The sequence below is a fragment of the Salmo trutta genome, chromosome 38, assembly GCF_901001165.1.
Source record: "Salmo trutta chromosome 38, fSalTru1.1, whole genome shotgun sequence".
NCBI lineage: Eukaryota > Metazoa > Chordata > Actinopteri > Salmoniformes > Salmonidae > Salmo > Salmo trutta.
The window spans coordinates 27872699-27894925 of NC_042994.1; the positions used below are offsets into that span (position 1 = coordinate 27872699).

The following is a 22227-nucleotide window of genomic DNA, read 5'->3' on the forward strand; positions in this document are numbered from 1 at the left end:
GGTTGGATATAGTCATGGTAGGATACATGATAGTGGCAGCACATGGAGTTGGGTTAGATATAATGGTAAGCAAAATACTTTACTCAACATATTGTGCAGCTTTCTGTTGCAGGATCTTTTTATGGAGAGGTGCCCTTTTTTGTTGACACATCACACACATGGTTATGGGCTTAAAAAAAGAAGACACCAGTACCATGTCAGATATATACTGCTCAAAAAATAAAGGGAACACTTAAACAACACATCCTAGATCTGAATGCAATAAATAATCTTATTAAATACTTTTTTCTTTACATAGTTGAATGTGCTGACAACAAAATCACACAAAAATAATCAATGGAAATCCAATTTATCAACCCATGGAGGTCTGGATTTGGAGTCACACTCAAAATTAAAGTGGAAAACCACACTACAGGCTGATCCAACTTTGATGTAATGTCCTTAAAACAAGTCAAAATGAGGCTCAGTAGTGTGTGTGGCCTCCACGTGCCTGTATGACCTCCCTACAACGCCTGGGCATGCTCCTGATGAGGTGGCGGATGGTCTCCTGAGGGATCTCCTCCCAGACCTGGACTAAAGCATCCGCCAACTCCTGGACAGTCTGTGGTGCAACATGGCGTTGGTGGATGGAGCGAGACATGATGTCCCAGATGTGCTCAATTGGATTCAGGTCTGGGGAACGGGCGGGCCAGTCCATAGCATCAATGCCTTCCTCTTACAGGAACTGCTGACACACTCCAGCCACATGAGGTCTAGCATTGTCTTGCATTAGGAGGAACCCAGGGCCAACCGCACCAGCATATGGTCTCACAAGGGGTCTGAGGATCTCATCTCGGTACCTAATGGCAGTCAGGCTACCTCTGGCGAGCACATGGAGGGCTGTGCGGCCCCCCAAAGAAATGCCACCCCACACCATGACTGACCCACCGCCAAACCGGTCATGCTGGAGGATGTTGCAGGCAGCAGAACGTTCTCCACAGCGTCTCCAGACTCTGTCACGTCTGTCACATGTGCTCAGTGTGAACCTGCTTTCATCTGTGAAGAGCACAGGGCGCCAGTGGCGAATTTGCCAATCTTGGTGTTCTCTGGCAAATGCCAAACGTCCTGCACGGTGTTGGGCTGTAAGCACAACCCCCACCTGTGGACGTCGGGCCCTCATACCACCCTCATGGAGTCTGTTTCTGATCGTTTGAGCAGACACATGCACATTTGTGGCCTGCTGGAGGTCATTTTGCAGGGCTCTGGTAGTGCTTCTCCTGCTCCTCCTTGCACAAAGGCAGAGGTAGCGGTCCTGCTGCTGGGTTGTTGCCCTCCTACGGCCTCCTCCACGTCTCCTGATGTACTGGCCTGTCTCCTGGTAGTGCCTCCATGCTCTGGACACTACGCTGACAGACACAGCAAACCTTCTTGCCACAGCTCGCATTGATGTGCCATCCTGGATGAGCTGCACTACCTGAGCCACTTGTGTGGGTTGTAGACTCCGTCTCATGCTACCACTAGAGTGAAAGCACCGCCAGCATTCAAAAGTGACCAAAACATCAGCCAGGAAGCATAGGAACTGAGAAGTGGTCTGTGGTCCCCACCTGCAGAACCACTCCTTTATTGGGGGTGTCTTGCTAATTGCCTATAATGTCCACCTGTTGTCTATTCCATTTGCACAACAGCATGTGACATTTATTGTCAATCAGTGTTGCTTCCTAAGTGGACAGTTTGATTTCACAGAAGTGAGATTGACTTGGAGTTACATTGTGTTGTTTAAGTGTTCCCTTTATTTTTTGGAGCAGTGTAGTTTAAATGTATTCATGTTTGAGTTTACATCCCAATATGACACTTGAAATACATCACTGAAGACTGAAATGTAACAAAATGCCTATTGTGTTTATTGAACTGTACACTGAGATGCTCAGTGTGTCAATATTCCCCTCCAGTGATTTCCCAACATCTTGTCAACATGTGCCCCAAAAATGGAGCAGATATCTTATACCAGTCTATCTTTATAGACATTTATCCATAATAAGGCTTAGGCCTCCCTAGTCTGCAGAAACCTCTCCAAAATGACACATTTTTTAAACATCTTTATTTTCATGTAATCTGTCGTTCTGCCCCTGAACAAGCCACTGTTCCTAGTAACTGAAAATATAATTTGTTCTTAACTGACTTGTCTAGTTAAAAGGTTAAAAAATAAAATAATAATAAAACAATATATATAAAATTTAAATAACAGTCAAAAATATTTTTTATGACCAAATTCACATTCTTTAGTGTAGACTACATTTTTATCATGTTTTCATGAGTGTTTGAGATTAGGTCCCCGAATGGTCGAAAAACTCTTCAAATAGAAGTATGTTTATAACACAAAATATCTCTCATCATGTCACAAGCTGACAGGCTCCCAGAGGAAGGGCAATAAAAGGCTCCAGCTCACTCAACTGCTCCTCCCCTCTCCAACAGCCATCAACCCAGAACATCCTGAAGCCAGAACATCTAAAAGATCATCTGGGAATCCTTTCTTCCTCATGGAGCTTTTTGAAAGTGAGTTCAATATTCAATGTGATGTTTGTACAGTGCCTTCAGAAAATATTCAGACACCATGACTTTTTCCACATTTTGTTATAGCCTTATTCTAAAATGTATTAAATTACATTTGTTCCTCATCAATCTACACACAATACCCAATAATAATTGCATTTACCAGAAGTGGACTCCAATCAAGTTGTAGAAACATCTCAAGGCTGATCAATGGAAACAGGATGCACCTGAACTCAATTTCGAGTCTCATTTACGTAAATAAGGTTTCTATTTTTTGTTTTTAATACATTTGCAAAAATGTCTAAAAGCCTTTTATCGCTTCATCATTATGGGGTATTGTGTGTAGATTGCTGAGGAAATTGTTTAATTTAATCCATTTTAGAATAAGTTGTAACGTAACAAAATGTGGAAAAAGTCAAGGGGTCTGAATACTTTCCAAAGAAACTGTAAGTGATTGAGGAGAGAGCATCATTGCTATATTCTAATTAAAATCATTGACCCATAAGAGAACACCTGACCAAAGCAAGGCGTGACCCATATAGAATTAAAACAACATTATTCTTAATGAGAAATATAATCTAATAAACAAATGTTTGCATAACCAAAGACATGAAAACATTGTATTTAGCTAGACTTTCATATGGCCAGGAAGGTCATTGAGAATAACAATAGACAATAGTTAAAGTTGCTAGTTTAGGGATGAAGATAGTGAAGGTTCATGAATGTTAAAGATGTGTTCACAGTGTGGATGTTGACAGAGGGGGATTAGAACCCCAAAGTAATAGTGGTACAAAAGATCATAAAGGTCATTTAACATTCTGGTTTAGGGGGGTAATAACTTTTTGGAAACCACTATTCACACTATGTACAGACATAGAAAACCATCACATCAAGGAGGTGTAACAGTGATGAATGTCTATTCAATGTGCAACAGTAGTCTGCTGTAACAAGCAATACGTGGTAAATATGTTTACTGTAGTTCAGATAGAGCCTGATCAGCAGGGCGGGCAATATAGTACACAACTGTATCATCTGTATACAGATGCAGGTAACAGTTTATTATGACAAAACAATATTGTTAATTTATATAATATAGTTGTTTATTTGACATTCTAACATATAACCCAATGGCTAGGTACTAAAGATTTTATATGCAACATTTGAACAACAATTTCAACCACCCTTGGGTTATGATGTATATGACAAGATACATTGGCTACTTTAGTCATCATTTTTTGACATGTTTATAATCCAAAAGTATGTTGTTAGAGGGGAGGGAAATACTGTTTATGTTAAACTGTAGAGAACAAGAACCTCTGGGGAATCAAGGAGTCCCTGATATTTTATATAGTACACATGTCCAGAAGGCTGGTTCTGACAATAAACAATAAACTTTTGAGTTTCAAACAAGGCTGTCAAGACAGGTCTGTACAATAGTTCTACACTATTATGTACTACTAATGTACTAGTATCTAAGATGTTAAGGAATATCTACAAGGCGAACATGTACTCAATATAACACATTCCCACAGCATCTAAGGATGCATACACTGACACTGACATTGTATTTTGTTATGTGACAGTAGCAGAAGTATACAGAACCAGTCAAACGTTTGGACACACCTACTCATTCAAGGGTTTATCTTTATTTTTACTATTTTCTACATTGTTGAATAATAGATGAAGACAAAACTATGAAATAGCAGTGAAGTCCTATTACCAGTCAGACAGGAAGTAGCAGTGAAGTCATATTACCAGTCAGGTAGGAAGTAGCAGTGAAGTCCTATTACCAGTCAGGTAGGAAGTAGCAGTGTCAACACTGCCAAGTGGCTGGGATGTCCTCCACTGAGTCCACAGTCTTCTCCACCACAAACACCTCTACCACCATCTGTTGTCTGCACACCTCTGACCAGATCAAATCAAATGTTATTGGTCCCATACACATATTTCTCAGATGTTATCGCAGGTGTAGCGAAACAGTGCAGTAATATCTAACAATACATGTAAATCCATACAATTCCTTTTAAAGATTTATAAATATAGAAATTGTAGAACGAGCAATGCCAGAGTCTGGAATATAAATATATAATTTGTTTACAATGTATATGTGTGTAAAGACATTACGGACCGTATATGAATAGAAAAGGTATATACAGCAGTAGTTATATAGGATGAGCCTGGACTAGAATACAGGGTGGAGTACTGGGTGGTAGATGGCTAATCACAGTGACTAAAGTGCAGGACAGGGAACTGGGCGGAGGCCGGCTAGAGGTGACTATTTAACAGTCTGATGACCTGGAGATAGACCACACATTAACCACACAATAAGTACTGTGGTGGCAACATCATGTTATGGGAATGCTTGTCACTGGCAGGGATTGGGGAGTTTGTCAGGATCAAAATAAATATGAAAGGAGCAAAGCCCAGGTAAAAAGTTAGAGGAAAACCCACCTCAGTCTTCTGAAAACCTGTTTCCATCACATCTGTCTTGAGTTTTTTATACGGTATGACTTTACTCAAATAAAAACTTCATAGATGGAAACGTGGTTAATCAATCTGTATACAGCCTAATTATTTTCCCCTCAGGAAGCTCCGGTAAACAGTGGTTGTAGTGCACTGCTGCCACCACCAGGCCTGGAGTGCATTTTAACTTTGTTGATAGCTAGCTGTGATAGCCAGCGGTGTTAAGACTTAGCAGCTAACTGGCTACCGATCAACTTATTGTGTGTATTGAACATTCATATTGGACTTGCATTTGTAAGACTTCTCACCTGTGTGCAGTTTCATGTGTTCTTTCAGCTTTCCTGAATGGTTAAATCTCTTTCCACAGTGGGAGCAGAGGTAGGGCTTCTCCCCGGTGTGTATTCGCTCATGAGCTTTCAGGTTTCCTAACTGGGTAAAACGCTTTCCACACTGGGAGCAGCAGTAAGGCTTCTCCCCTGTGTGTATTCGCTCATGTACTTTCAGGCATCGTAAATGGGTAAAAAGCTTTGCGCACTGGGAGCAGTGGTAAGGCTTCTCCCCCGTGTGGATTCTCACATGACTTTTAAGTGACTGTGATGAGTAATATATCTTTCCACAATCTAAGCATTTGTAAGATTTCTCCCCTGTGTGTATTCGCTCATGAGCTTTCAGGTTTCCTAACTGGGTAAAACTCTTTCCACACTGGGAGCAGCGGTAAGGCTTCTCCCCTGTGTGTATTCGCTCATGAGCTTTCAGGCTTCCTAAATGGGTAAAACGCTTTGCACACTGGGTGCAATGGTATGGCTTCTCCCCTGTGTGTATTCGCTCATGACCTTTAAGGGTTCGTAACAATTTGAAACTCTTTCCACACTGGGAGCAATGGTGTGGCTTCGCTCCTGTGTGTGTCCTCTTATGTCTTTTCAGGCTTCCTAACTTGGTAAAACTCTTTCCAATCTGGGAGCAGAGGTGTCGTCTTGCTGGTTTGGATGTTTTTGGGTCCTCCAAGTTTGGTTTTCCTCCTGCCAAAGACAGTGTTAATTATTGTGTGGAAGTCCAAAACCTTATTTTTTTTACTACATGAATATTGAAAACAAATGTTTATATTATTTTTAAATAGTTGAACATAATATACTTTAAGGGTATATCAGTTTCAGGATGTCTGCTAGTGTTAAAGTTATGGGCCATTTATTACAGAGAAATTAGCATAGTAGGACATGTAACTTAAGGTTACCAAACATAAACCCGGTTCTATGATATTATAAGCCTCATTAGGGGCGGAGTCTAGGGAGATCCAGTCAAACAACGTCAATCGAGCAACGGCCAATAGCAGACCACGCCACTTCCCCTATAAGGGACATAGTCGCTCCCGTCTTCCATGTGTCTTCCATGTGTGAAAGGTAACCTGGTGACTATCACAGAATCAGGGTTCTGTTAGGTAACCTGGTGAATATCACAGACCACATTGAAGTGTCTGGAGTTTAGTTCTAGAGTCTTGTAAAGATAGGGGGGTTGACTGGGACAGGCAATGTAACATCCATAATGTTTTTAGGAAAACATTCACCTTACATTGGGTCATCTTGAAACTTTCTCTCTATAGTTAACTTTCATCAAGGTTTTATATGGTCTATTGGTTTCTCTCTTTTCATTTGCAGAAACCTTTTTCAGTGTTATGATATCCTTCACATCGATATCCACCAGTCTATCTTCATGTCAACTAACAGAACTCTGCTGGTGACCTGGTAACAGATACCAGTGCGCAGATCTGTTGTATTTGTTCAAACTAAAGCACTTACTTTGATGAGTCAAATCTGATCCTTTCTTCTCTTCTCCTCTTCTCACAGTTCCACTCAGCCCCATTGTTTTCCTGCAGTCCACCAGCAGCACAGACAACCTCTTCATACCCAGCAGTAAGGCGCTACCGGGAGAGGCACGACACGGGGACTCCAGGAGGGTGGAAGGGCTAGCGTTGTCCTGGTAAACATAAAGAGGGGACACAGACACATATCATTATGGATGCTGATGTCACTGTTGTCATAAAGTGCTTTACAGAAACCCAGCCCAGACCCCGATAGAACAAGCTGTATGCTAGACCAGACCAAGCTGTACCATCTGGTGTTCTGATCTGGAGAGACTCTTCTCTGACTCGTCAGCATGTTGTTGAGGCTCCACAGAGGATCCACAATAGTCATGTCTCTCTCCTGTGTGAATGAGAACATCAAACCAATTGTAAACTTATGATCTTGTATTACAATCATAGGGTCTTACAAGAGGCATTAATATGTCTAAAAAGGGCCTAAAATGGCCATCATGATTTCCTAAAATATTGTTTGTGATGCAAATGTAAAAGGGTCGTTCTACAAAATGGTTGGCTTTTGCGTCCCTTTGTTATTTTAAGCAGAAAATATGTACCAATATTGAATTTTAAAAGCCTGTTACATCAGATGAGGGGAACTTTAATGTAGACCACATGGAGAATTCAATACATCTAATTTAAAAGTCCCCAAAATATATGTACCAATGGCGGATTGAACATTTAACAATTTATAGAGTACGAAACATATTCAAGTGTAGAACTTCAGTAGAATGCCCCTTTAAAACCCCACATTAGTTCAACAACAGTTTGTGCCCCTGTTTTTAAGACAGTACTCACTGGTGTTAATCTGATATTCTGTCTCTTCCTCTTTCACTCCCAAAACGTCTTCCTTCTTCACCATTATTGAAATAGCATCCCCTTCCTCTTTAAAGGGTTCTTTCTCTTCTTTCACTGTAACACCCTCATCTTCCACGACAATGTTCAGCGTCAGAGGTTCTTTCTCCGTCCAGCAGACATCCTCTTCTTTAGCAGGGGAGGAGTAGTTTAGTGAGGTCATGGTCGGGGATGTTAGCTAGCTAGTTAGCATTAGCGACTAGCCTAGTGCTAGGCTCAGTATCAATATTTAACAAGTTTGCAAATTGAACAAGCAAATTAGGTTAAAGGTCACCAGTTGATAAGTCAACAGAAATGTGTTTAAAAACACTGAGATTAGCTAATGTACACAAACACGGTGTAAAGCGTAAATCTTTCAATTTTATGTTGGCTAGCAAGCTACCGAGGTGGTTGAAAGAGTAGCGGTGTTGTTGTTCCTGAAGAAGCGTCCCGTCCAGTAAATTATACGTCACGCAAGAAACATCCCCTGAAAGACGCACATCGGCATCTGTTGACTGGAGTGGGTAACGCAGTTTGGAAACAATAGTTACTACACTTTTTGTATTGGAAATTACGTCATAATAATTTAACAATAAGCTGATATATTTTCTCTTACGTCTTACAAATAAAACGTTCCTGCACACAGACGTAGAAGCTTAATATGAGTATGTGGATGATTCATAAATACTTCTATGAATAGGTAGTGTTTTAATACACATTTGCACTGTTTATTTTCACATTCGTTTTTATCTAGATGTGACCATACTATTCCCTTAAAGCCATGCTCTAAGATTCGAATAATCCTGTAAACAATAGAGCAAATGCTTTACATGCAAATAGCACTTGATTATCTGTAGTGCTATACACTGAGTCTACAAAACATTAAGAGCACCTGCTCCTTCCATGACATAGACTAACTAGGTGAATCCAGGTGAAAGTTGATGCCACTAGTTAAATCCACTTCAATCAGTGTAGATGAAGGGGGGAGACAGGTTAAATAAGGATTTTTAAGCCTTGAGACATGGATTGTGTATGTCTGCCATTCAGAGGGTGAATGGGGAAGACAAAATATTTAAGTGCCTTTGAACAGGGTATGGTAATAGGTGCCAGGCGCACCAGTTTGTATCAAGAACCTCAATGCTGCTGGGTTTTTCCAGCTCAACAGTTTCCCATGTGTACAAAGAATGGTCAGTGTCGTTTAAGATGAGGCAGAACGATTCGTTTTTTCATGAGCATGGCCTTATTTCTATTACAGCATATTAGATGACTGTCATTCATATTCCATTCACCCTGTTCAATGTAACAGCAATAGGTTTAGGCTACTACATGATACAACATTTCCCCTATACCCATCATGAGGTTGCTACAACCTAGCCTATGAACTGGTCGAGAGAAACATTTGAGGTGACACATCCAATACTGCCTTGCACACTCTCGCCTGCATCTAGATGAAATAGAGATTCTATTGAACAAATTCAGGTATGTTTATCCCGGTTTTGTTCTGTTTAAGAAACATTGGCAACAGAATCGGCTGAATGAATTCACCCCTGATGACGCGTAAACACAGTTCACAACTGCCACGTTGTATTTCTTCTCCCATCAATGCGCTCACCTTTTCCCTTCGCTTCTGGACTTCAATGCACAACACATCAGCTGTATGTGACCAGGAGAAAAAAACTTTCCAAACCATATCATAACTGCTACACACAGCCTACATCGTTGTCACCATATTAGCTAAAGTAACGTCATAGTCAACACAGCTAATATAAGTAACGCGTTAGTAAACCTGCTACAATCATGACAGAGCTCCTCTGTGGAGATGCTACATGTTTCATCATTAGATGCTACAGTCCTCCAACAATGGGTGTCATATGAAGATTTACCACTTGCTCTGTAATAGTAGTATTTTTCCTTTTTCTTAAAACTGCATTGTTGGTTAACCTGGGCTAGGGGGCAGCATTGAGAATTTTGGAAAAAATATGTTCCCATTTTTAACTGCCTCCTACACCAACTCAGAAGCTAGAATATGCATATTATTGTTCAGGTTTGGATAGAAAACACCCTAAAGTTTCTAAAACTGTTTGAATGGTGTCTGTGAGTATAACAGAACTCCTATGGCAGGCAAAAACCTGACAAGGTTTCATGCAGGAAGTACCCTGTCTGACAAGGAGTCGTGCGTCTTGCATCTGTTTATTGAAAAGTAAGGATCTTAGCTGTAACGTGACAATTCCCAGGGCTCCGATAGGCTCTCAGAACCCGGGAAATACCTGAAGGTTGACGAGGCGGCCTCTGGCTGAAACAGATTATCGCCTTTGGTAAGTGGCCGATCAGAGGACCTTTGAATGAGGCGCGTGCACGATTCGCCCCCGTGGAGAAATTTAATTAGGCTGTTTAGGCTCATTGCATATTCCCGGTCGGAATATCATCGCTTTTCTACGAGATAAATGGCATAAAAATTGGTTTTAAACAGCGGTTGACATGCTTCGAAGTACGGTAATGGAATATTTAGAATTTTTTTGTCAAGCCATGCGCCATGCGCAAGACCGTGATTTAGTATTCTGATAGTGTCTAGAACTCACGAACAAAACGTCGCTGTTTGGATATAACGATGGATTATTTGGGACCAAACCTACATTTGTTATTGAAGTTGAAGTAGAAGTCGTGGGAGTGCATTCTGACGAAGAACAAGAAAGGTAAGAACATTTTTCTTATAGGAAATGTGATTTTGATGAAGGCTAATCTTGCCGGGTGTCTAAATAGCTAGCCCGTGATGCCGGGCTATGTACTTAGAGTATTGCAAAATGTGCTTCATCCGAAAAGCTATTTTAAAATCGGACATATCGAGTGCATAGAGGAGTAATGTATCTATAATTCTTAAAATAATTGTTATGCTTTTTGTGAACGTTTATCATGAGTAATTTAGCAAACTGTTAGTAAATTCCCCGGAAGTTTGCGGGGGTTATGCTTTTTCTGAACGTCACATGCTAATGTAAAAAGCTGTTTTTTGATATAAATATGAACTTGATTGAACAGACATGCATGTATTGTATAACACAATGTCCTAGGTGTGTCATCTGATGAAGATCATAAAAGGTTAGTGCTGCATTTAGCTGTGGTTTGGGTTTATGTGACATGATATGCTAGCTTGAAAAATAGGTGTCTGATTATTTCTGGCTGGGCACTCTGCTGACATAATCTAATGTTTTGCTTTCGTTGTAAAGCCTTTTTGAAATCGGACAGTGTGGTTAGATTAACGAGATTCTTGTCTTTAAATAGCTGTAAAATAGTCATATGTTTGAGAAATTGAAGTAATAGTATTTCAAACGATTCAAAAATCGCGCCACTGGATTGAAGTGGCTGTTACGTAGGTGGGACGAGTTCGTCCCACATGCGCCAGACAGGTTAAGGGCTTGTAAGTAAGCATTTCACTGTAAGTTCTACACTTAATTTGATTTGTATTTTGATTTCATTCATACATTTCTTCCATGAATTTATTAATATAGAAAATCTAATTATGAATATTGAAAATATAAATGTTTCGATTTTTATATATATATATGGTTGAACATAATATACTTTAAGGGTATATTAGTTCCAGGATCTCTGCTAGTGTTAAAGTTATGGGCCATTTATTACAGAGAAATTAGCATAGTAGGACATGTAACTTAAGGTTACCCAACATAACCCCGGTTCTATGACATTATAAGCCTCGTTAGTGGAGGAGTCTAGGGAGACCCAGTCAAACAACGTTTGTCAAGTAACAGCTAATAGCAGACGACTCCACTTCCTATATAAGGGACATAGTCGCTCCCGTCTTCACATCTAAGTATATGTTTGTCTTCCATGTGTGAAAGGTAACCTGGTGAATATCATAGAATCAGGGTTCCGTTAGGTAACCTGGTGAATATCATAGAATCAGGGTCCTGTTAGGTAACCTGGTGAATATCATAGAATCAGGGTTCAGTTAGGTAACCTGGTGAATATCATAGAATCAGGGTTCTGTTAGGTAACGTGGTGAATATCATAGAATCAGGGTTCCGTTAGGTAACCTGGTGAATATCATAGAATCAGGGTCCTGTTAGGTAACCTGGTGAATATCATAGAATCAGGGTTCCGTTAGGTAACCTGGTGAATATCATAGAATCAGGGTTCTGTTAGGTAACCTGGTGAATATCATAGAATCAGGGTTCAGTTAGGTAACCTGGTGAATATCATAGAATCAGGGTTCAGTTAGGTAACCTGGTGAATATCATAGAATCAGGGTTCCGTTAGGTAACCTGGTGAATATCATAGAATTAGGGTTCCGTTAGGTAACCTGGTGAATATCATAGAATCAGGGTTCCGTTAGGTAACCTGGTGAATATCATAGAATCAGGGTTCCGTTAGGTAACCTGGTGAATATCATAGAATCAGAGTTCCTTTAGGTAACCTGGTGAATATCATAGAATCAGGGTTCAGTTAGGTAACCTGGTGAATATCATAGAATCAGGGTTCAGTTAGGTAACCTGGTGAATATCATAGAATCAGGGTTCAGTTAGGTAACCTTCAGTTCTATTTCAATGACTTGTTAGTCTCTCACTTTGGGGATATAGTCAACTACCATAGAGCTCATATACTCTCTGATGCCAAGACAGGATCATCCCTCAGAGGTCCCCACTCTACTCACCGTATGTGCAGTGATGTCCAGTCAGTAGAACCTCATGAAGGTACATCACCACAACATGCTGCATTACAGATCTCTTGAACAGAGATGCCTTTGAACAATGCCTATGATGTAGCCATACCTCTGGTGGATTGAGCCATCAAGCCTTCCGGAGGTGTCAGATCCTTGCTACTATAGAACCTCATGAAGGTATTTTTTTATTTGTATTTATTTCACCTTATTTTAACCAGGTGGCCAGTTGAGAACAAGTTCTCATTTACAACTGCGACCTGGCCAAGATAAAGCAAAGCAGTGCGACAAAAACAACACAGAGTTACACAAACAAATGTGCAGTTAATAACACAATAGAAACATCTATGTACAGTGTGTGCAAATGTAGAAGAGTAGGGAGGTAAGGCAATAAATAGGCCATAGAGGCGAAATAATTACAATTTAGCATTAACATTGGAGTGATAAATGTGCAGATGATGATGTGCAAGTAGAGATACTGGGGTGCAAAAGAGCAAGAGGATAAATAACAATATGGGGATGAGGTAGTTGGGAGTGCTATTTACAGATTGGCTGTGTACAGGTACAGCGATCGGTAACCTGCTCTGACAGCTGAAGCTTAAAGTTAGAGAGGGAGATATAAGACTCCAGCTTCAGTGATTTTTGCAAATCGTTCCAGTCATTGGCAGCAGAGAACTGGAAGGAAAGGCAGCCAAAGGAAGTGTTGGCTTTGGGGGTGACCAGTGAAAAATACCTGCTGGAGCGCGTGCTACGGGTGGGTGTTGCTTTGGTGACCAGTGAGCTGAGATAAGGCGGGGCTTTACCTAGCAAAGGCTTATAGATGACCTGGAACCAGTGGGTTTGGCGACGAATATGTAGTGAGGGCCAGCCAACGAGAGCATATAGGTCGCAGTGGTGGGTAGTATATGGGGCTTTGGTGACAAAACGAGTGTTGTATGGCATTGAAGCTCGTTTGGAGGTTTGTTCACACAGTGTCCAAAGAAGGGCCAGTTGTATACAGAATGGTGTCATCTGAGTTGAGGTGGATCAGAGAATCACCAGCAGCAAGAGGACAACATCATTGATGTATACAGAGAAAAGACTCGGCCCGAGAATTGAACCCTGTGGCACCCCCATAGAGACTGCCAGAGGTCCGGACAACAGGCCCTCCGATTTGACACACTGAACTCTGAGAAGTAGTTGGTGAACCAGGCGAGGCAGTCATTTGAGAAGCCAAGGATATTGAGTCTGCCGATAAGAATGCGGTGATTGACAGAGTCGAAAGCCTTGGCCAAGTCGATGAAGGCAGCTGCACAGTACTGTCTTTTATCGATGGCGGTTATGATATCGTTTAGGACCTTGAGCGTGGCTGAGGTGCACCCATGACCTGCTCGGAAACCAGATTGCATAGTGGAGAAGGTACGGTGGAATTCGAACTGGTCGGTGATCTGTTTGTTATCTTGGCTTTCAAATATTTTAGAAAGGTAGGGCAGGATTGATAGAGGTCTATAACAGTTTGGGTCTAGAGTGTCTCCCCCTTTGAAGAGGGGGATGACCGCAGCAGCTTTCCAATCTTTGGGGATCTCAGACAATACGAAAGAGGTTGAACAGGCTAGTAGTAGGGGTTGCAACAATTTTGGCTGATAATTTTAGAAATAGAGGGTCCAGATTGTCTAGACCAGCTGATTTGTAGGGATTCAGATTTGTAGGAATGCAATAAATCTAATTTATGTACCAATGGCAGATTGACCCTTAAACAATTTATACAATAATGAACATATTCAAGTGTAGAACTTCAGTAGAATCACCCTTAAAAACCACACATTAGTTCAACAACGGCATAGTGTGTGACCCTGTTTAAGACAGTACTCACTGGTGTTAATCTGATATTCTGTCTTCCCCTCTTTCACTCCCAAAATGTCTTCCTTCTTCACCTTTATTGAGACAGCATCCTCTTCCACTCTAAAATGTTCTTTCACTATAACAGCCACCTCTTCCATTCTGAAAGGTTCTTTCTCTTCTTTCACTGTAACACCCTCTTCTTGTTACACAATATACAGCTCCCGAGTGGCGCAGCAGTTTAAGACACTGCATCGCAGTGCAAACTGTGCTGTTACAGATGCTGGTTCAATACCTGTGCCGACCGCGAAACCCATGAGGTGATGGTAGGCTTTTGATTTCTCTTCTTCTAAAAACAGAAATAAATGATTCTAAATAACTAACTGGCATTATTTACAAATTAGTAACAATGTCTCACCCCATGTTCAAGAATGGCCCTTTTCTTGATCATTTTACGTTATTTTGAAAACTAAATCTCCAAAATATTATTTTTTAAACAAAGCGATTATTATGATTATTAATTTAGAATTATATAAAATCTCCTTGGATATTCTCACAGATATATTATTAACCCTGCTATTAGCAGGACAATAGATAGATAGATAGATAGATAGATAGATAGATAGATAGATAGATATAGGTCATGTCTCCAGAGTGGCGCACAATGGGATTGCCTTGCAGTTCTCCAGCTGTATCCACTGAAACAGCGAAGGGCGCGCAAGGTTCAAGGGAAGAGGGCACGGGATGGGTCGCAGAGCCCCGCACAGAAGACGGACTTAGCCCATGGGAAAGGGAGGAAGGGGGGGTGGACCCCTGCCCCACTGGGTAGCACAGAGCAACACTATAAGGGGCATTGCCTAGGGAAACGCTCCCACTGTTCTTAGTGCCTGTCTGCACATTCTAACTAAAACAATGTAACTAATAATGGCGTGAAAAATGCACCTTAGATATTAATTCGGAGGGCAGATATTAAATATTAAAGCATTAGACCTCTCACTAAAGGCATCAGTCAAAAGTTACACTTAAATCCGAACTGGATTTAACAAAAAATTATATGAAAAGAGCACATTTGTAAATCCCAAACTCTAAAAGCAATTGGAAAGGTAGATACAAATGATTTGTGATGTGGTTACAATAAAGAATGTAAACAAGATGTAAACAAGATGCTGTGTTTATTTACAGTAGTGATGGACAGCTGGTGGCATTTTCAGACACTTGTAGCCCGATTAGCAGGACAATAGACTCTTTATATCCCAGCTACTGTAGGTGTGAACATCCCCCTACCTGCAATGTATTCAATGTACTCTTAAGTGTTACATTTCTAACTCAAAACAGCAGTACAGTATTTCTTCATCAACATCTTTATGCTTTCGTTAATAGTGATAAAAATACTCTTTCAAAATGCTGATGTTTATTTAGTTATGGATCCATAACGAATTACTATGGGAACAAATAGCAATGAATGACAGAAATATTGGAACAAACTTGTCTAATGAAGGTAAACAAATTGTTGCTTACTGGAAAATACTCTTTCAAAACACACACACACACGGTTATGTCGTACAGCGCCATTATGGCTATTAGCAGGTAGCTGGACAAAAGACTTGCCTAGAAGGAGGATAGGGGGCGACTATTATCATCAAATGTATTTCTTAGTTAGGTTGGCTGAATCACAACCGGCCGTGATTGGTTGCAATTTCAGTTTAATCCACCAGGAAATACAAAACAAATAATACAACAAAAAGTATTATTATGTATCACATCTGACTGATTGGGAGTCCCACAGGGCGGCGCACAACTGGCCCAGCGTTTCTCCCCCTCTAAAAACAGATAAATGTTTTGGCCTTTACAAATATTATTCAGATTACAAATCGCTCACTTTAGTTTTTTTGAAAACGAAATAACCTCCAAAATATCATTATATATTATCAAGTTGATGGCACAGTCATATAGACGGCACCTACATAAAGCTGAGTGACTCACTCATTCATGGCTTTGGATCAAAATAAGTAAGTACCAACATTCTTTCTGATAGTCTTTAATAAAGAAATGTTTTGGTTATCCTGACCTACAGTGAGGGGAAAAAAGTATTTGATTCCCTGCTGATTTTGTACGTTTGCCCACTGACAAAGAAATTATCAGTCTATAATTTTAATGGTAGGTTTACTTGAACAGTGAGAGATAGAATAACAACAAAAAAATCCAGAAAAATACATGTCAGGAATGTTATAAATTGATTTGCATTTTAGTGAGGGAAATAAGTATTTGACCCCCTCTCAATGAGTAAGATTTCTGGCTCCCAGGTGTCTTTTATACAGGTAATGAGCTGAGATTAGGAGCACACTCTTAAAGGGAGTGCTCCCAATCTCAGCTTGTTACCTGTATAAGAGACACCTGTCCACAGAAGCAATCAATCAGATTCCAAACTCTCCACCATGGCCAAGACCAAAGAGCTCTCCAAGGATGTCAGGGACAAGATTGTAGACCTACACAAGGCTGGAATGGGCTACAAGACCATCACCAAGCAGCTTGGTGTGAAGGTGACAACAGTTGGTGCGATTATTTACAAAAGGACTGTCAATGCCCCTCGGCCTGGGGCTCCATGCAAGATCTCACCTCATGGAGTTGCAATGATCATGAGAACGGTGAGGAATCAGCCCAGAACTTCACGGGAGGATCTTGTCAATGACCTCAGGGCAGCTGGGACCATAGTCACCAAGAAATCAATTGGTAACACACTACGCAGTGAAGGACTGAAATCCTGCAGCGCCCGCAAGGTCCCCCTGCTCAAGAAAGCATATATACATGCCCGTCTGAAGTTTGCCAATGAACATCTGAATGATTCAGAGGACAACTGGGTGAAAGTGTTGTGGTCAGATGAGACCAAAATGGAGCTATTTGGCATCAACTCAACTCGCCGTGTTTGGAGGAGGAGGAATGCTGCCTATGACCCCAAGAACACCATCCCCACCGTCAAACATGGAGGTGGAAACATTATGCTTTGGGGGTGTCTTTCTGCTAAGGGGACAGGACAACTTCACCGCATCAAAGGGACGATGGACGGGGCCATGTACCGTCAAATCTTGGGTGAGAACCTCCTTCCCTCAGCCAGGGCATTGAAAATGGGTCGTGGATGGGTATTCCAGCATGACAATGACCCAAAACACACAGCCAAGGCAACAAAGGAGTGGCTGAAGAAGAAGCACATTAAGGTGCTGGAGTGGCCTAGCCAGTCTCTAGACCTTAATCCCATAGAATATCTGTGGAGGGAGCTGAAGGTTCGAGTTGCCAAACGTCAGCCTCGAAACCTTAATGACTTGGAGAAGATCTGCAAAGAGGAGTGGGACAAAATCCCTCCTGAGATGTGTGCAAACCTGGTGGTCAACTACAAGAAATGTCTGACCTCTGATTGCCAAAAAGGGTTTTGCCACCAAGTACTAAGTCATGTTTTGCAGAGGGGTCAAATACTTATTTCCCTCATTAACCTGTTTGGGATAGGGGGCAGTATTTTCACAGCCAGATAAAAAAACGTACCCGATTTAATCTGGTTACTACTCCTGCCCAGAAACTAGAATATGCATATAATTAGTAGATTTGGATAGAAAACACTCCAAAGTTTCTTAAACTGTTTGAATGGTGTCTGTGAGTATAACAGAACTCAAATGGCAGGCCAAAACCTGAGAAGATTCTATACAGGAAGTGCCCTGTGTCACAGGCCGGCTCATAGTCTGTGGCAAAAATGAGAGGACATCAACAACCGGTATAGGCCAATTCATAAAGTTCTTTATTATAAAAGAAAACTATTAATTCTAAACAAAGAAAAAGGAATGAGGTGTGGAAATGTCATAATGTAGGGTGCATGTAGGGTGCATGGATGCGTGAATATGTGTGTGTAAACATGACTGAGTGGAAACTAAATAAACCAACAAAGGAACAAACAAAACAGGATCATACCTGGAGGAGCAGGGAGAGAGAGAGCAAGCCAAGCGAGACCAGCGAGAGGTTAGTGGAGTAGTTTGTTAACTTGTTATGGATAGGGGGCAGTATTTTCACGGCCGGATAAAAAACGTACCCGATTTAATCTGGTTATTACTCCTGCCCAGAAACTAGAATATGCAAATTAGTAGCTTTGGATAGAACACCCTCCAAAGTTTCTAGAACTGTTTGAATGGTGTCTGTGAGTATAACAGAACTCAAATGGCAGGCCAAAACCTGAGAAGATTCTGTACAGGAAGTACCCTGTCTGACCATTTCTTGGCCTTCTTTGTCATCTCTATCCAAAACAGAGGATCTCTGCTGTAATGTGACACTTTCTAAGGCTCGCATCCGCGCGTTACCCTTCGGATAGTGTCTTGAACGCACGAACAAAACGCCGCTATTTGGATATAACTATGGATTATTTGGAACCAAACCAACATTTGTTGTTGAAGTAAAAGTCCTGGGAGTGCATTCTGACGAAGAACAGCAAAGGTAATCCAATTTTTCTTATAGTAATTCTGAGTTTGGTGAGGGCCAAACTTGGTGGGTGTCAAAATAGCTAGCCTGTGATGGCCGGGCTATCTACTCAGAATATTGCAAAATGTGCTTTCACCGAAAAGCTATTTTAAAATCGGACACCGCGATTGCATAAAGGAGTTCTGTATCTATAATTCTTAAAATAATTGTTGTTTTTTTGTGAACGTTTATCGTAAGTTATTTAGTAAATTCACCAGAAGTGTTCGGTGGGAATGCTAGTTCTGAACGTCACATGCTAATGTAAAAAGCTGGTTTTTGATATAAATATGAACTTGATTGAACAAAACATGCATGTATTGTATAACATAATGTCCTAGGAGTGTCATCTGATGAAGATCAAAGGTTAGTGCTGCATTTTGCTGTGGTTTTGTTTTTTGTGACATTATATGCTAGCTTGAAAAATGGGTGTCTGATTATTTCTGGCTGGGTACTCTCCTGACATAATCTAATGTTTTGCTTTCGTTGTAAAGCCTTTTTGAAAATCGGACAGTGTGGTTAGATAAAGGAGAGTCTTGTCTTTAAAATGGTGTAAAATAGTCATATGTTTGAAAAATGGAAGTTTTCGGATTTTCGAGGAGTTTGTATTTCGCGCCACGCCCTATCATTGGAGCGTTGTTCCGCTAGCGGAACATCTAGATGTAATTAAATACCCTGAGCCCAGGTGGCTCCAATCAACACCAGCTCCAATCACTAACGACCCTCCTCTGCCTGCAGGAGGAACCGCCCCTGCACAGCAGAGGAGGAGCCGTGACACCCCCCTCCTTAAAATGAAGGTCCCACACTCAATTCAAATTACGACCCAACATAATAAACACATAATCCAAATTCCCCCCCCAAAAAACAAAAAAATATAAATACCAGTCTCCTAGTAGCAGCCCTGTGTCCCCTAGCTGACTGTCTGTCCTCAAACTCAGCAACCCTGGTACCTGGGGAGCAAATTAAGAGGAAAGAGGCGCAGACAGGGGTCAGCAGAGAGAAAATATAAACTAGGCTAAAGGAGCACGGGACAGAGCATCAGCAATGATATTATCCTTACCCCTAATGTGTCTAATATCAAGGTTGAATGGTTGCAAGAACAAAGCCCAACGCATCAGGCGCTGGTTGGGATTTTGCAAGGACTTCAGAAAAGTAAGTGGGTTGTAGTCCGTGAACACAGTTAAAGGGGTTAAACCAGAACCAACAGACCTCAAAGTGCTGTAAAGCCCAAATGAGACCTAAAGCCTCCTTTTCAATTACAGAATAGTTTTTCTGATACTTCTTAAATTACCGGGAAAAGAAACTGACTAGACACTCAATATTGTCATAATTTTCCTGGAGAAGCATAGCCCCAGCACCGATTTGACTGGCGTCTACCTGCAATTTGAAAGGTTTCACAAAATTTGGTGCTACCAACACGGGTGACAAACACAAAAGAGCCTTAACTGCATCAAATGCCTCTTGACACTGGGTGGACCAGAGAAATTCAGCATTGGCATTCAACAGATTGGTCAGGGGGGACACTACTACCGAAAAGTTTTTACAAAAAGCACGGTAGTACCCCGCCATTCCCAGGAAGCGCATCAGTTCTTTCTTTGTGGAGGGCTGTGGGAACTGCTTCACAGCCTGAACCTTGACTTCCACGGGACAGACAACACCCTGACCAACAACCTTGCCTAGGTATGTGACTGTAGCTTTGGCAAACTCACACTTGGCCAAATTGATAGTCAACCTGGCCCACACCAGTCTTTCGAACAGGGCTTGCACTCTACAGATATGCTCCTCCCAAGAGACTGAGTAGACAACCACGTCGTCCAAGTACACAGCACACACTTCCAGACCTGAGACCACCCGATTCATCAGCCTCTGGAAGGTGGCTGGAGCATTCCGCAACCCGAAAGGCATCACTGTATAAGAGAACAAACCAGATGGAGTTAAAGGCAGCAATCTCACAGGCTCTTTTGGTAAGGGGTACTTGCCAATAACCCTTTAAAAGATCAAATTTGCTAACATACTTTGCTGACCCAACATGATCAATACAGTCCTCCATCCTAGGAAGAGGGTAAAGGTCTGCTTTAGTAACAATGTTAACTTTTCTATAATCAGTGCAAGGTCTGAAAGTGGAATCAGACTTTTTGACCAGAAGACAGGGTGAAGCCCAACTTGAATAACATGGCTCCGCAATACCATTGTCCAACATATACTGCACCTGTTTCCTATTGCAGTCTCTTCTCCTGAGATACACGATAAAATCTCTGTTTGATAGACATCGGAGATGCTAAGCCTATGTCATGCTCAATTAAGTGGGTTTTCGATAGAGTGTCAGAAAACAAAACAGGGTAGCTTCTAATAAGAGCTACCAAATCATCACGTTTCTCAGAGTCTAAATGATCTACCAAAACCAAGGTTTTTCAAAGTCTGGGAGTTTTTCAACCGACCTTGTAAGACCTCATCCGAAACCCTAACTACCTCCTCTTCTCCCCCCTCCACAAAGTTAAAGCCACAAGATTCAGTAACTGGAGCAGCAGTCAACGCTGAGCTCACTGCTGGAGTGCCTTCCACTTTGCTTAGATCACGGGAGTGATAACATTTTAACAGGTTCACATGGCATAATTTAGAGGTCTTCCTATGACCAGGGGTTTCAATAAGATAGTTCAAATCTGACACTTTGCGCAACACAGTGAAAGGACCACAGTATTTTGCCTGAAAAGGTGAACTTACAAGAGTCAAAAGAGCAAGTACACGATCACCGGGACTAAACTCACGCAGCTCAGCCAGTCTGTCATATTTCAGTTTCATTTTCTGTTGAGAACATTTTAGTTTTTCTTTCGCCAGTTCACCAGCCCTATACAACTTGAACCTAAAAGCATTTACATAGTTAATAAGGTTCCGAGGTGGTTCCTCAGGCAAACAACCATCCTGCAGTACTGCTAAAGGCCCACGCACCTTATAACCAAACATTAAGTCATTTGGGCTAAACCCTGTGCTTTCCTGCACTACTTCACGAGCAGCTAGTAACAGCCAAGGTAACCCCTCCTCCCAATCTGCAGACAGTTCTGTACAGTATGCACGAAGCAAGGACTTTAAAGTTCGATGAAAACGTTCCAAAGCTCCCTGACTCTGAGTATGGTATGCAGTAGACTTATTGTGTTTAACTTTAAGCTGTTTGAGAACCTGAGCAAATAAATGGGAGGTAAAGTTAGATCCCTGATCTGACTGGATGATTTTTGGAATCCCAAATGTTGAAATAAATTGAGTTAACGCTTTAACCTCTCTAGGGTATGTGGGACGAACTCGTCCCACCTACGTAACAGCCACTGAAATCCAGTGGCGCGATTTTTGAATCGTTAGAAATACTATTACTTCAATTTCTCAAACATATGACTATTTTACAGCTATTTAAAGACAAGAATCTCGTTAATCTAACCCCACTGTCCGATTTCAAAAAGGCTTTACAACGAAAGCAAAACATTAGATTATGTCAGCAGAGTGCCCAGCCAGAAAAAATCAGACACCCATTTTTCAAGCTAGCATATCATGTCACATAAACCCAAACCACAGCTAAATG

The 22227-nt window shown here is 41.3% G+C and overlaps 2 protein-coding genes and 1 long non-coding RNA gene across 3 annotated transcripts in view; all 3 read right to left on the reverse strand.

The window, feature by feature from the left end:
• Nucleotides 1-22227, reverse strand: part of LOC115178195 (zinc finger protein 658B-like) — a 1063446-nt gene that overhangs the window by 1030441 nt on the left and 10778 nt on the right. The window lies entirely within an intron of this gene.
• On the reverse strand, nucleotides 5104-7141 carry LOC115178224 (zinc finger protein 239-like). Its single transcript, XM_029739321.1, has 3 exons — nucleotides 7099-7141; nucleotides 6786-6963; nucleotides 5104-6011 (listed from the first exon to the last, which is right to left on the reverse strand). The coding sequence occupies exons 1-3, from the start codon at nucleotides 7099-7101 to the stop codon at nucleotides 5248-5250; spliced, it is 945 nt and encodes a 314-aa protein (XP_029595181.1). The 5' UTR covers nucleotides 7102-7141; the 3' UTR covers nucleotides 5104-5247.
• Nucleotides 15322-19808, reverse strand: LOC115178253 (uncharacterized). The gene is made up of 2 exons (XR_003872583.1): nucleotides 19542-19808; nucleotides 15322-15452 (listed from the first exon to the last, which is right to left on the reverse strand). It is a non-coding gene; the product is annotated as an uncharacterized LOC115178253 (long non-coding RNA).

Coding starts and splice junctions, on each gene's coding strand:
- LOC115178224 (XM_029739321.1), bottom strand. Junction 6,012..6,785: donor ATCAGATTTGACTCATCAAA/GTAAGTGCTTTA, acceptor TGTCTTTGGCAG/GAGGAAAACCAAACTTGGAG.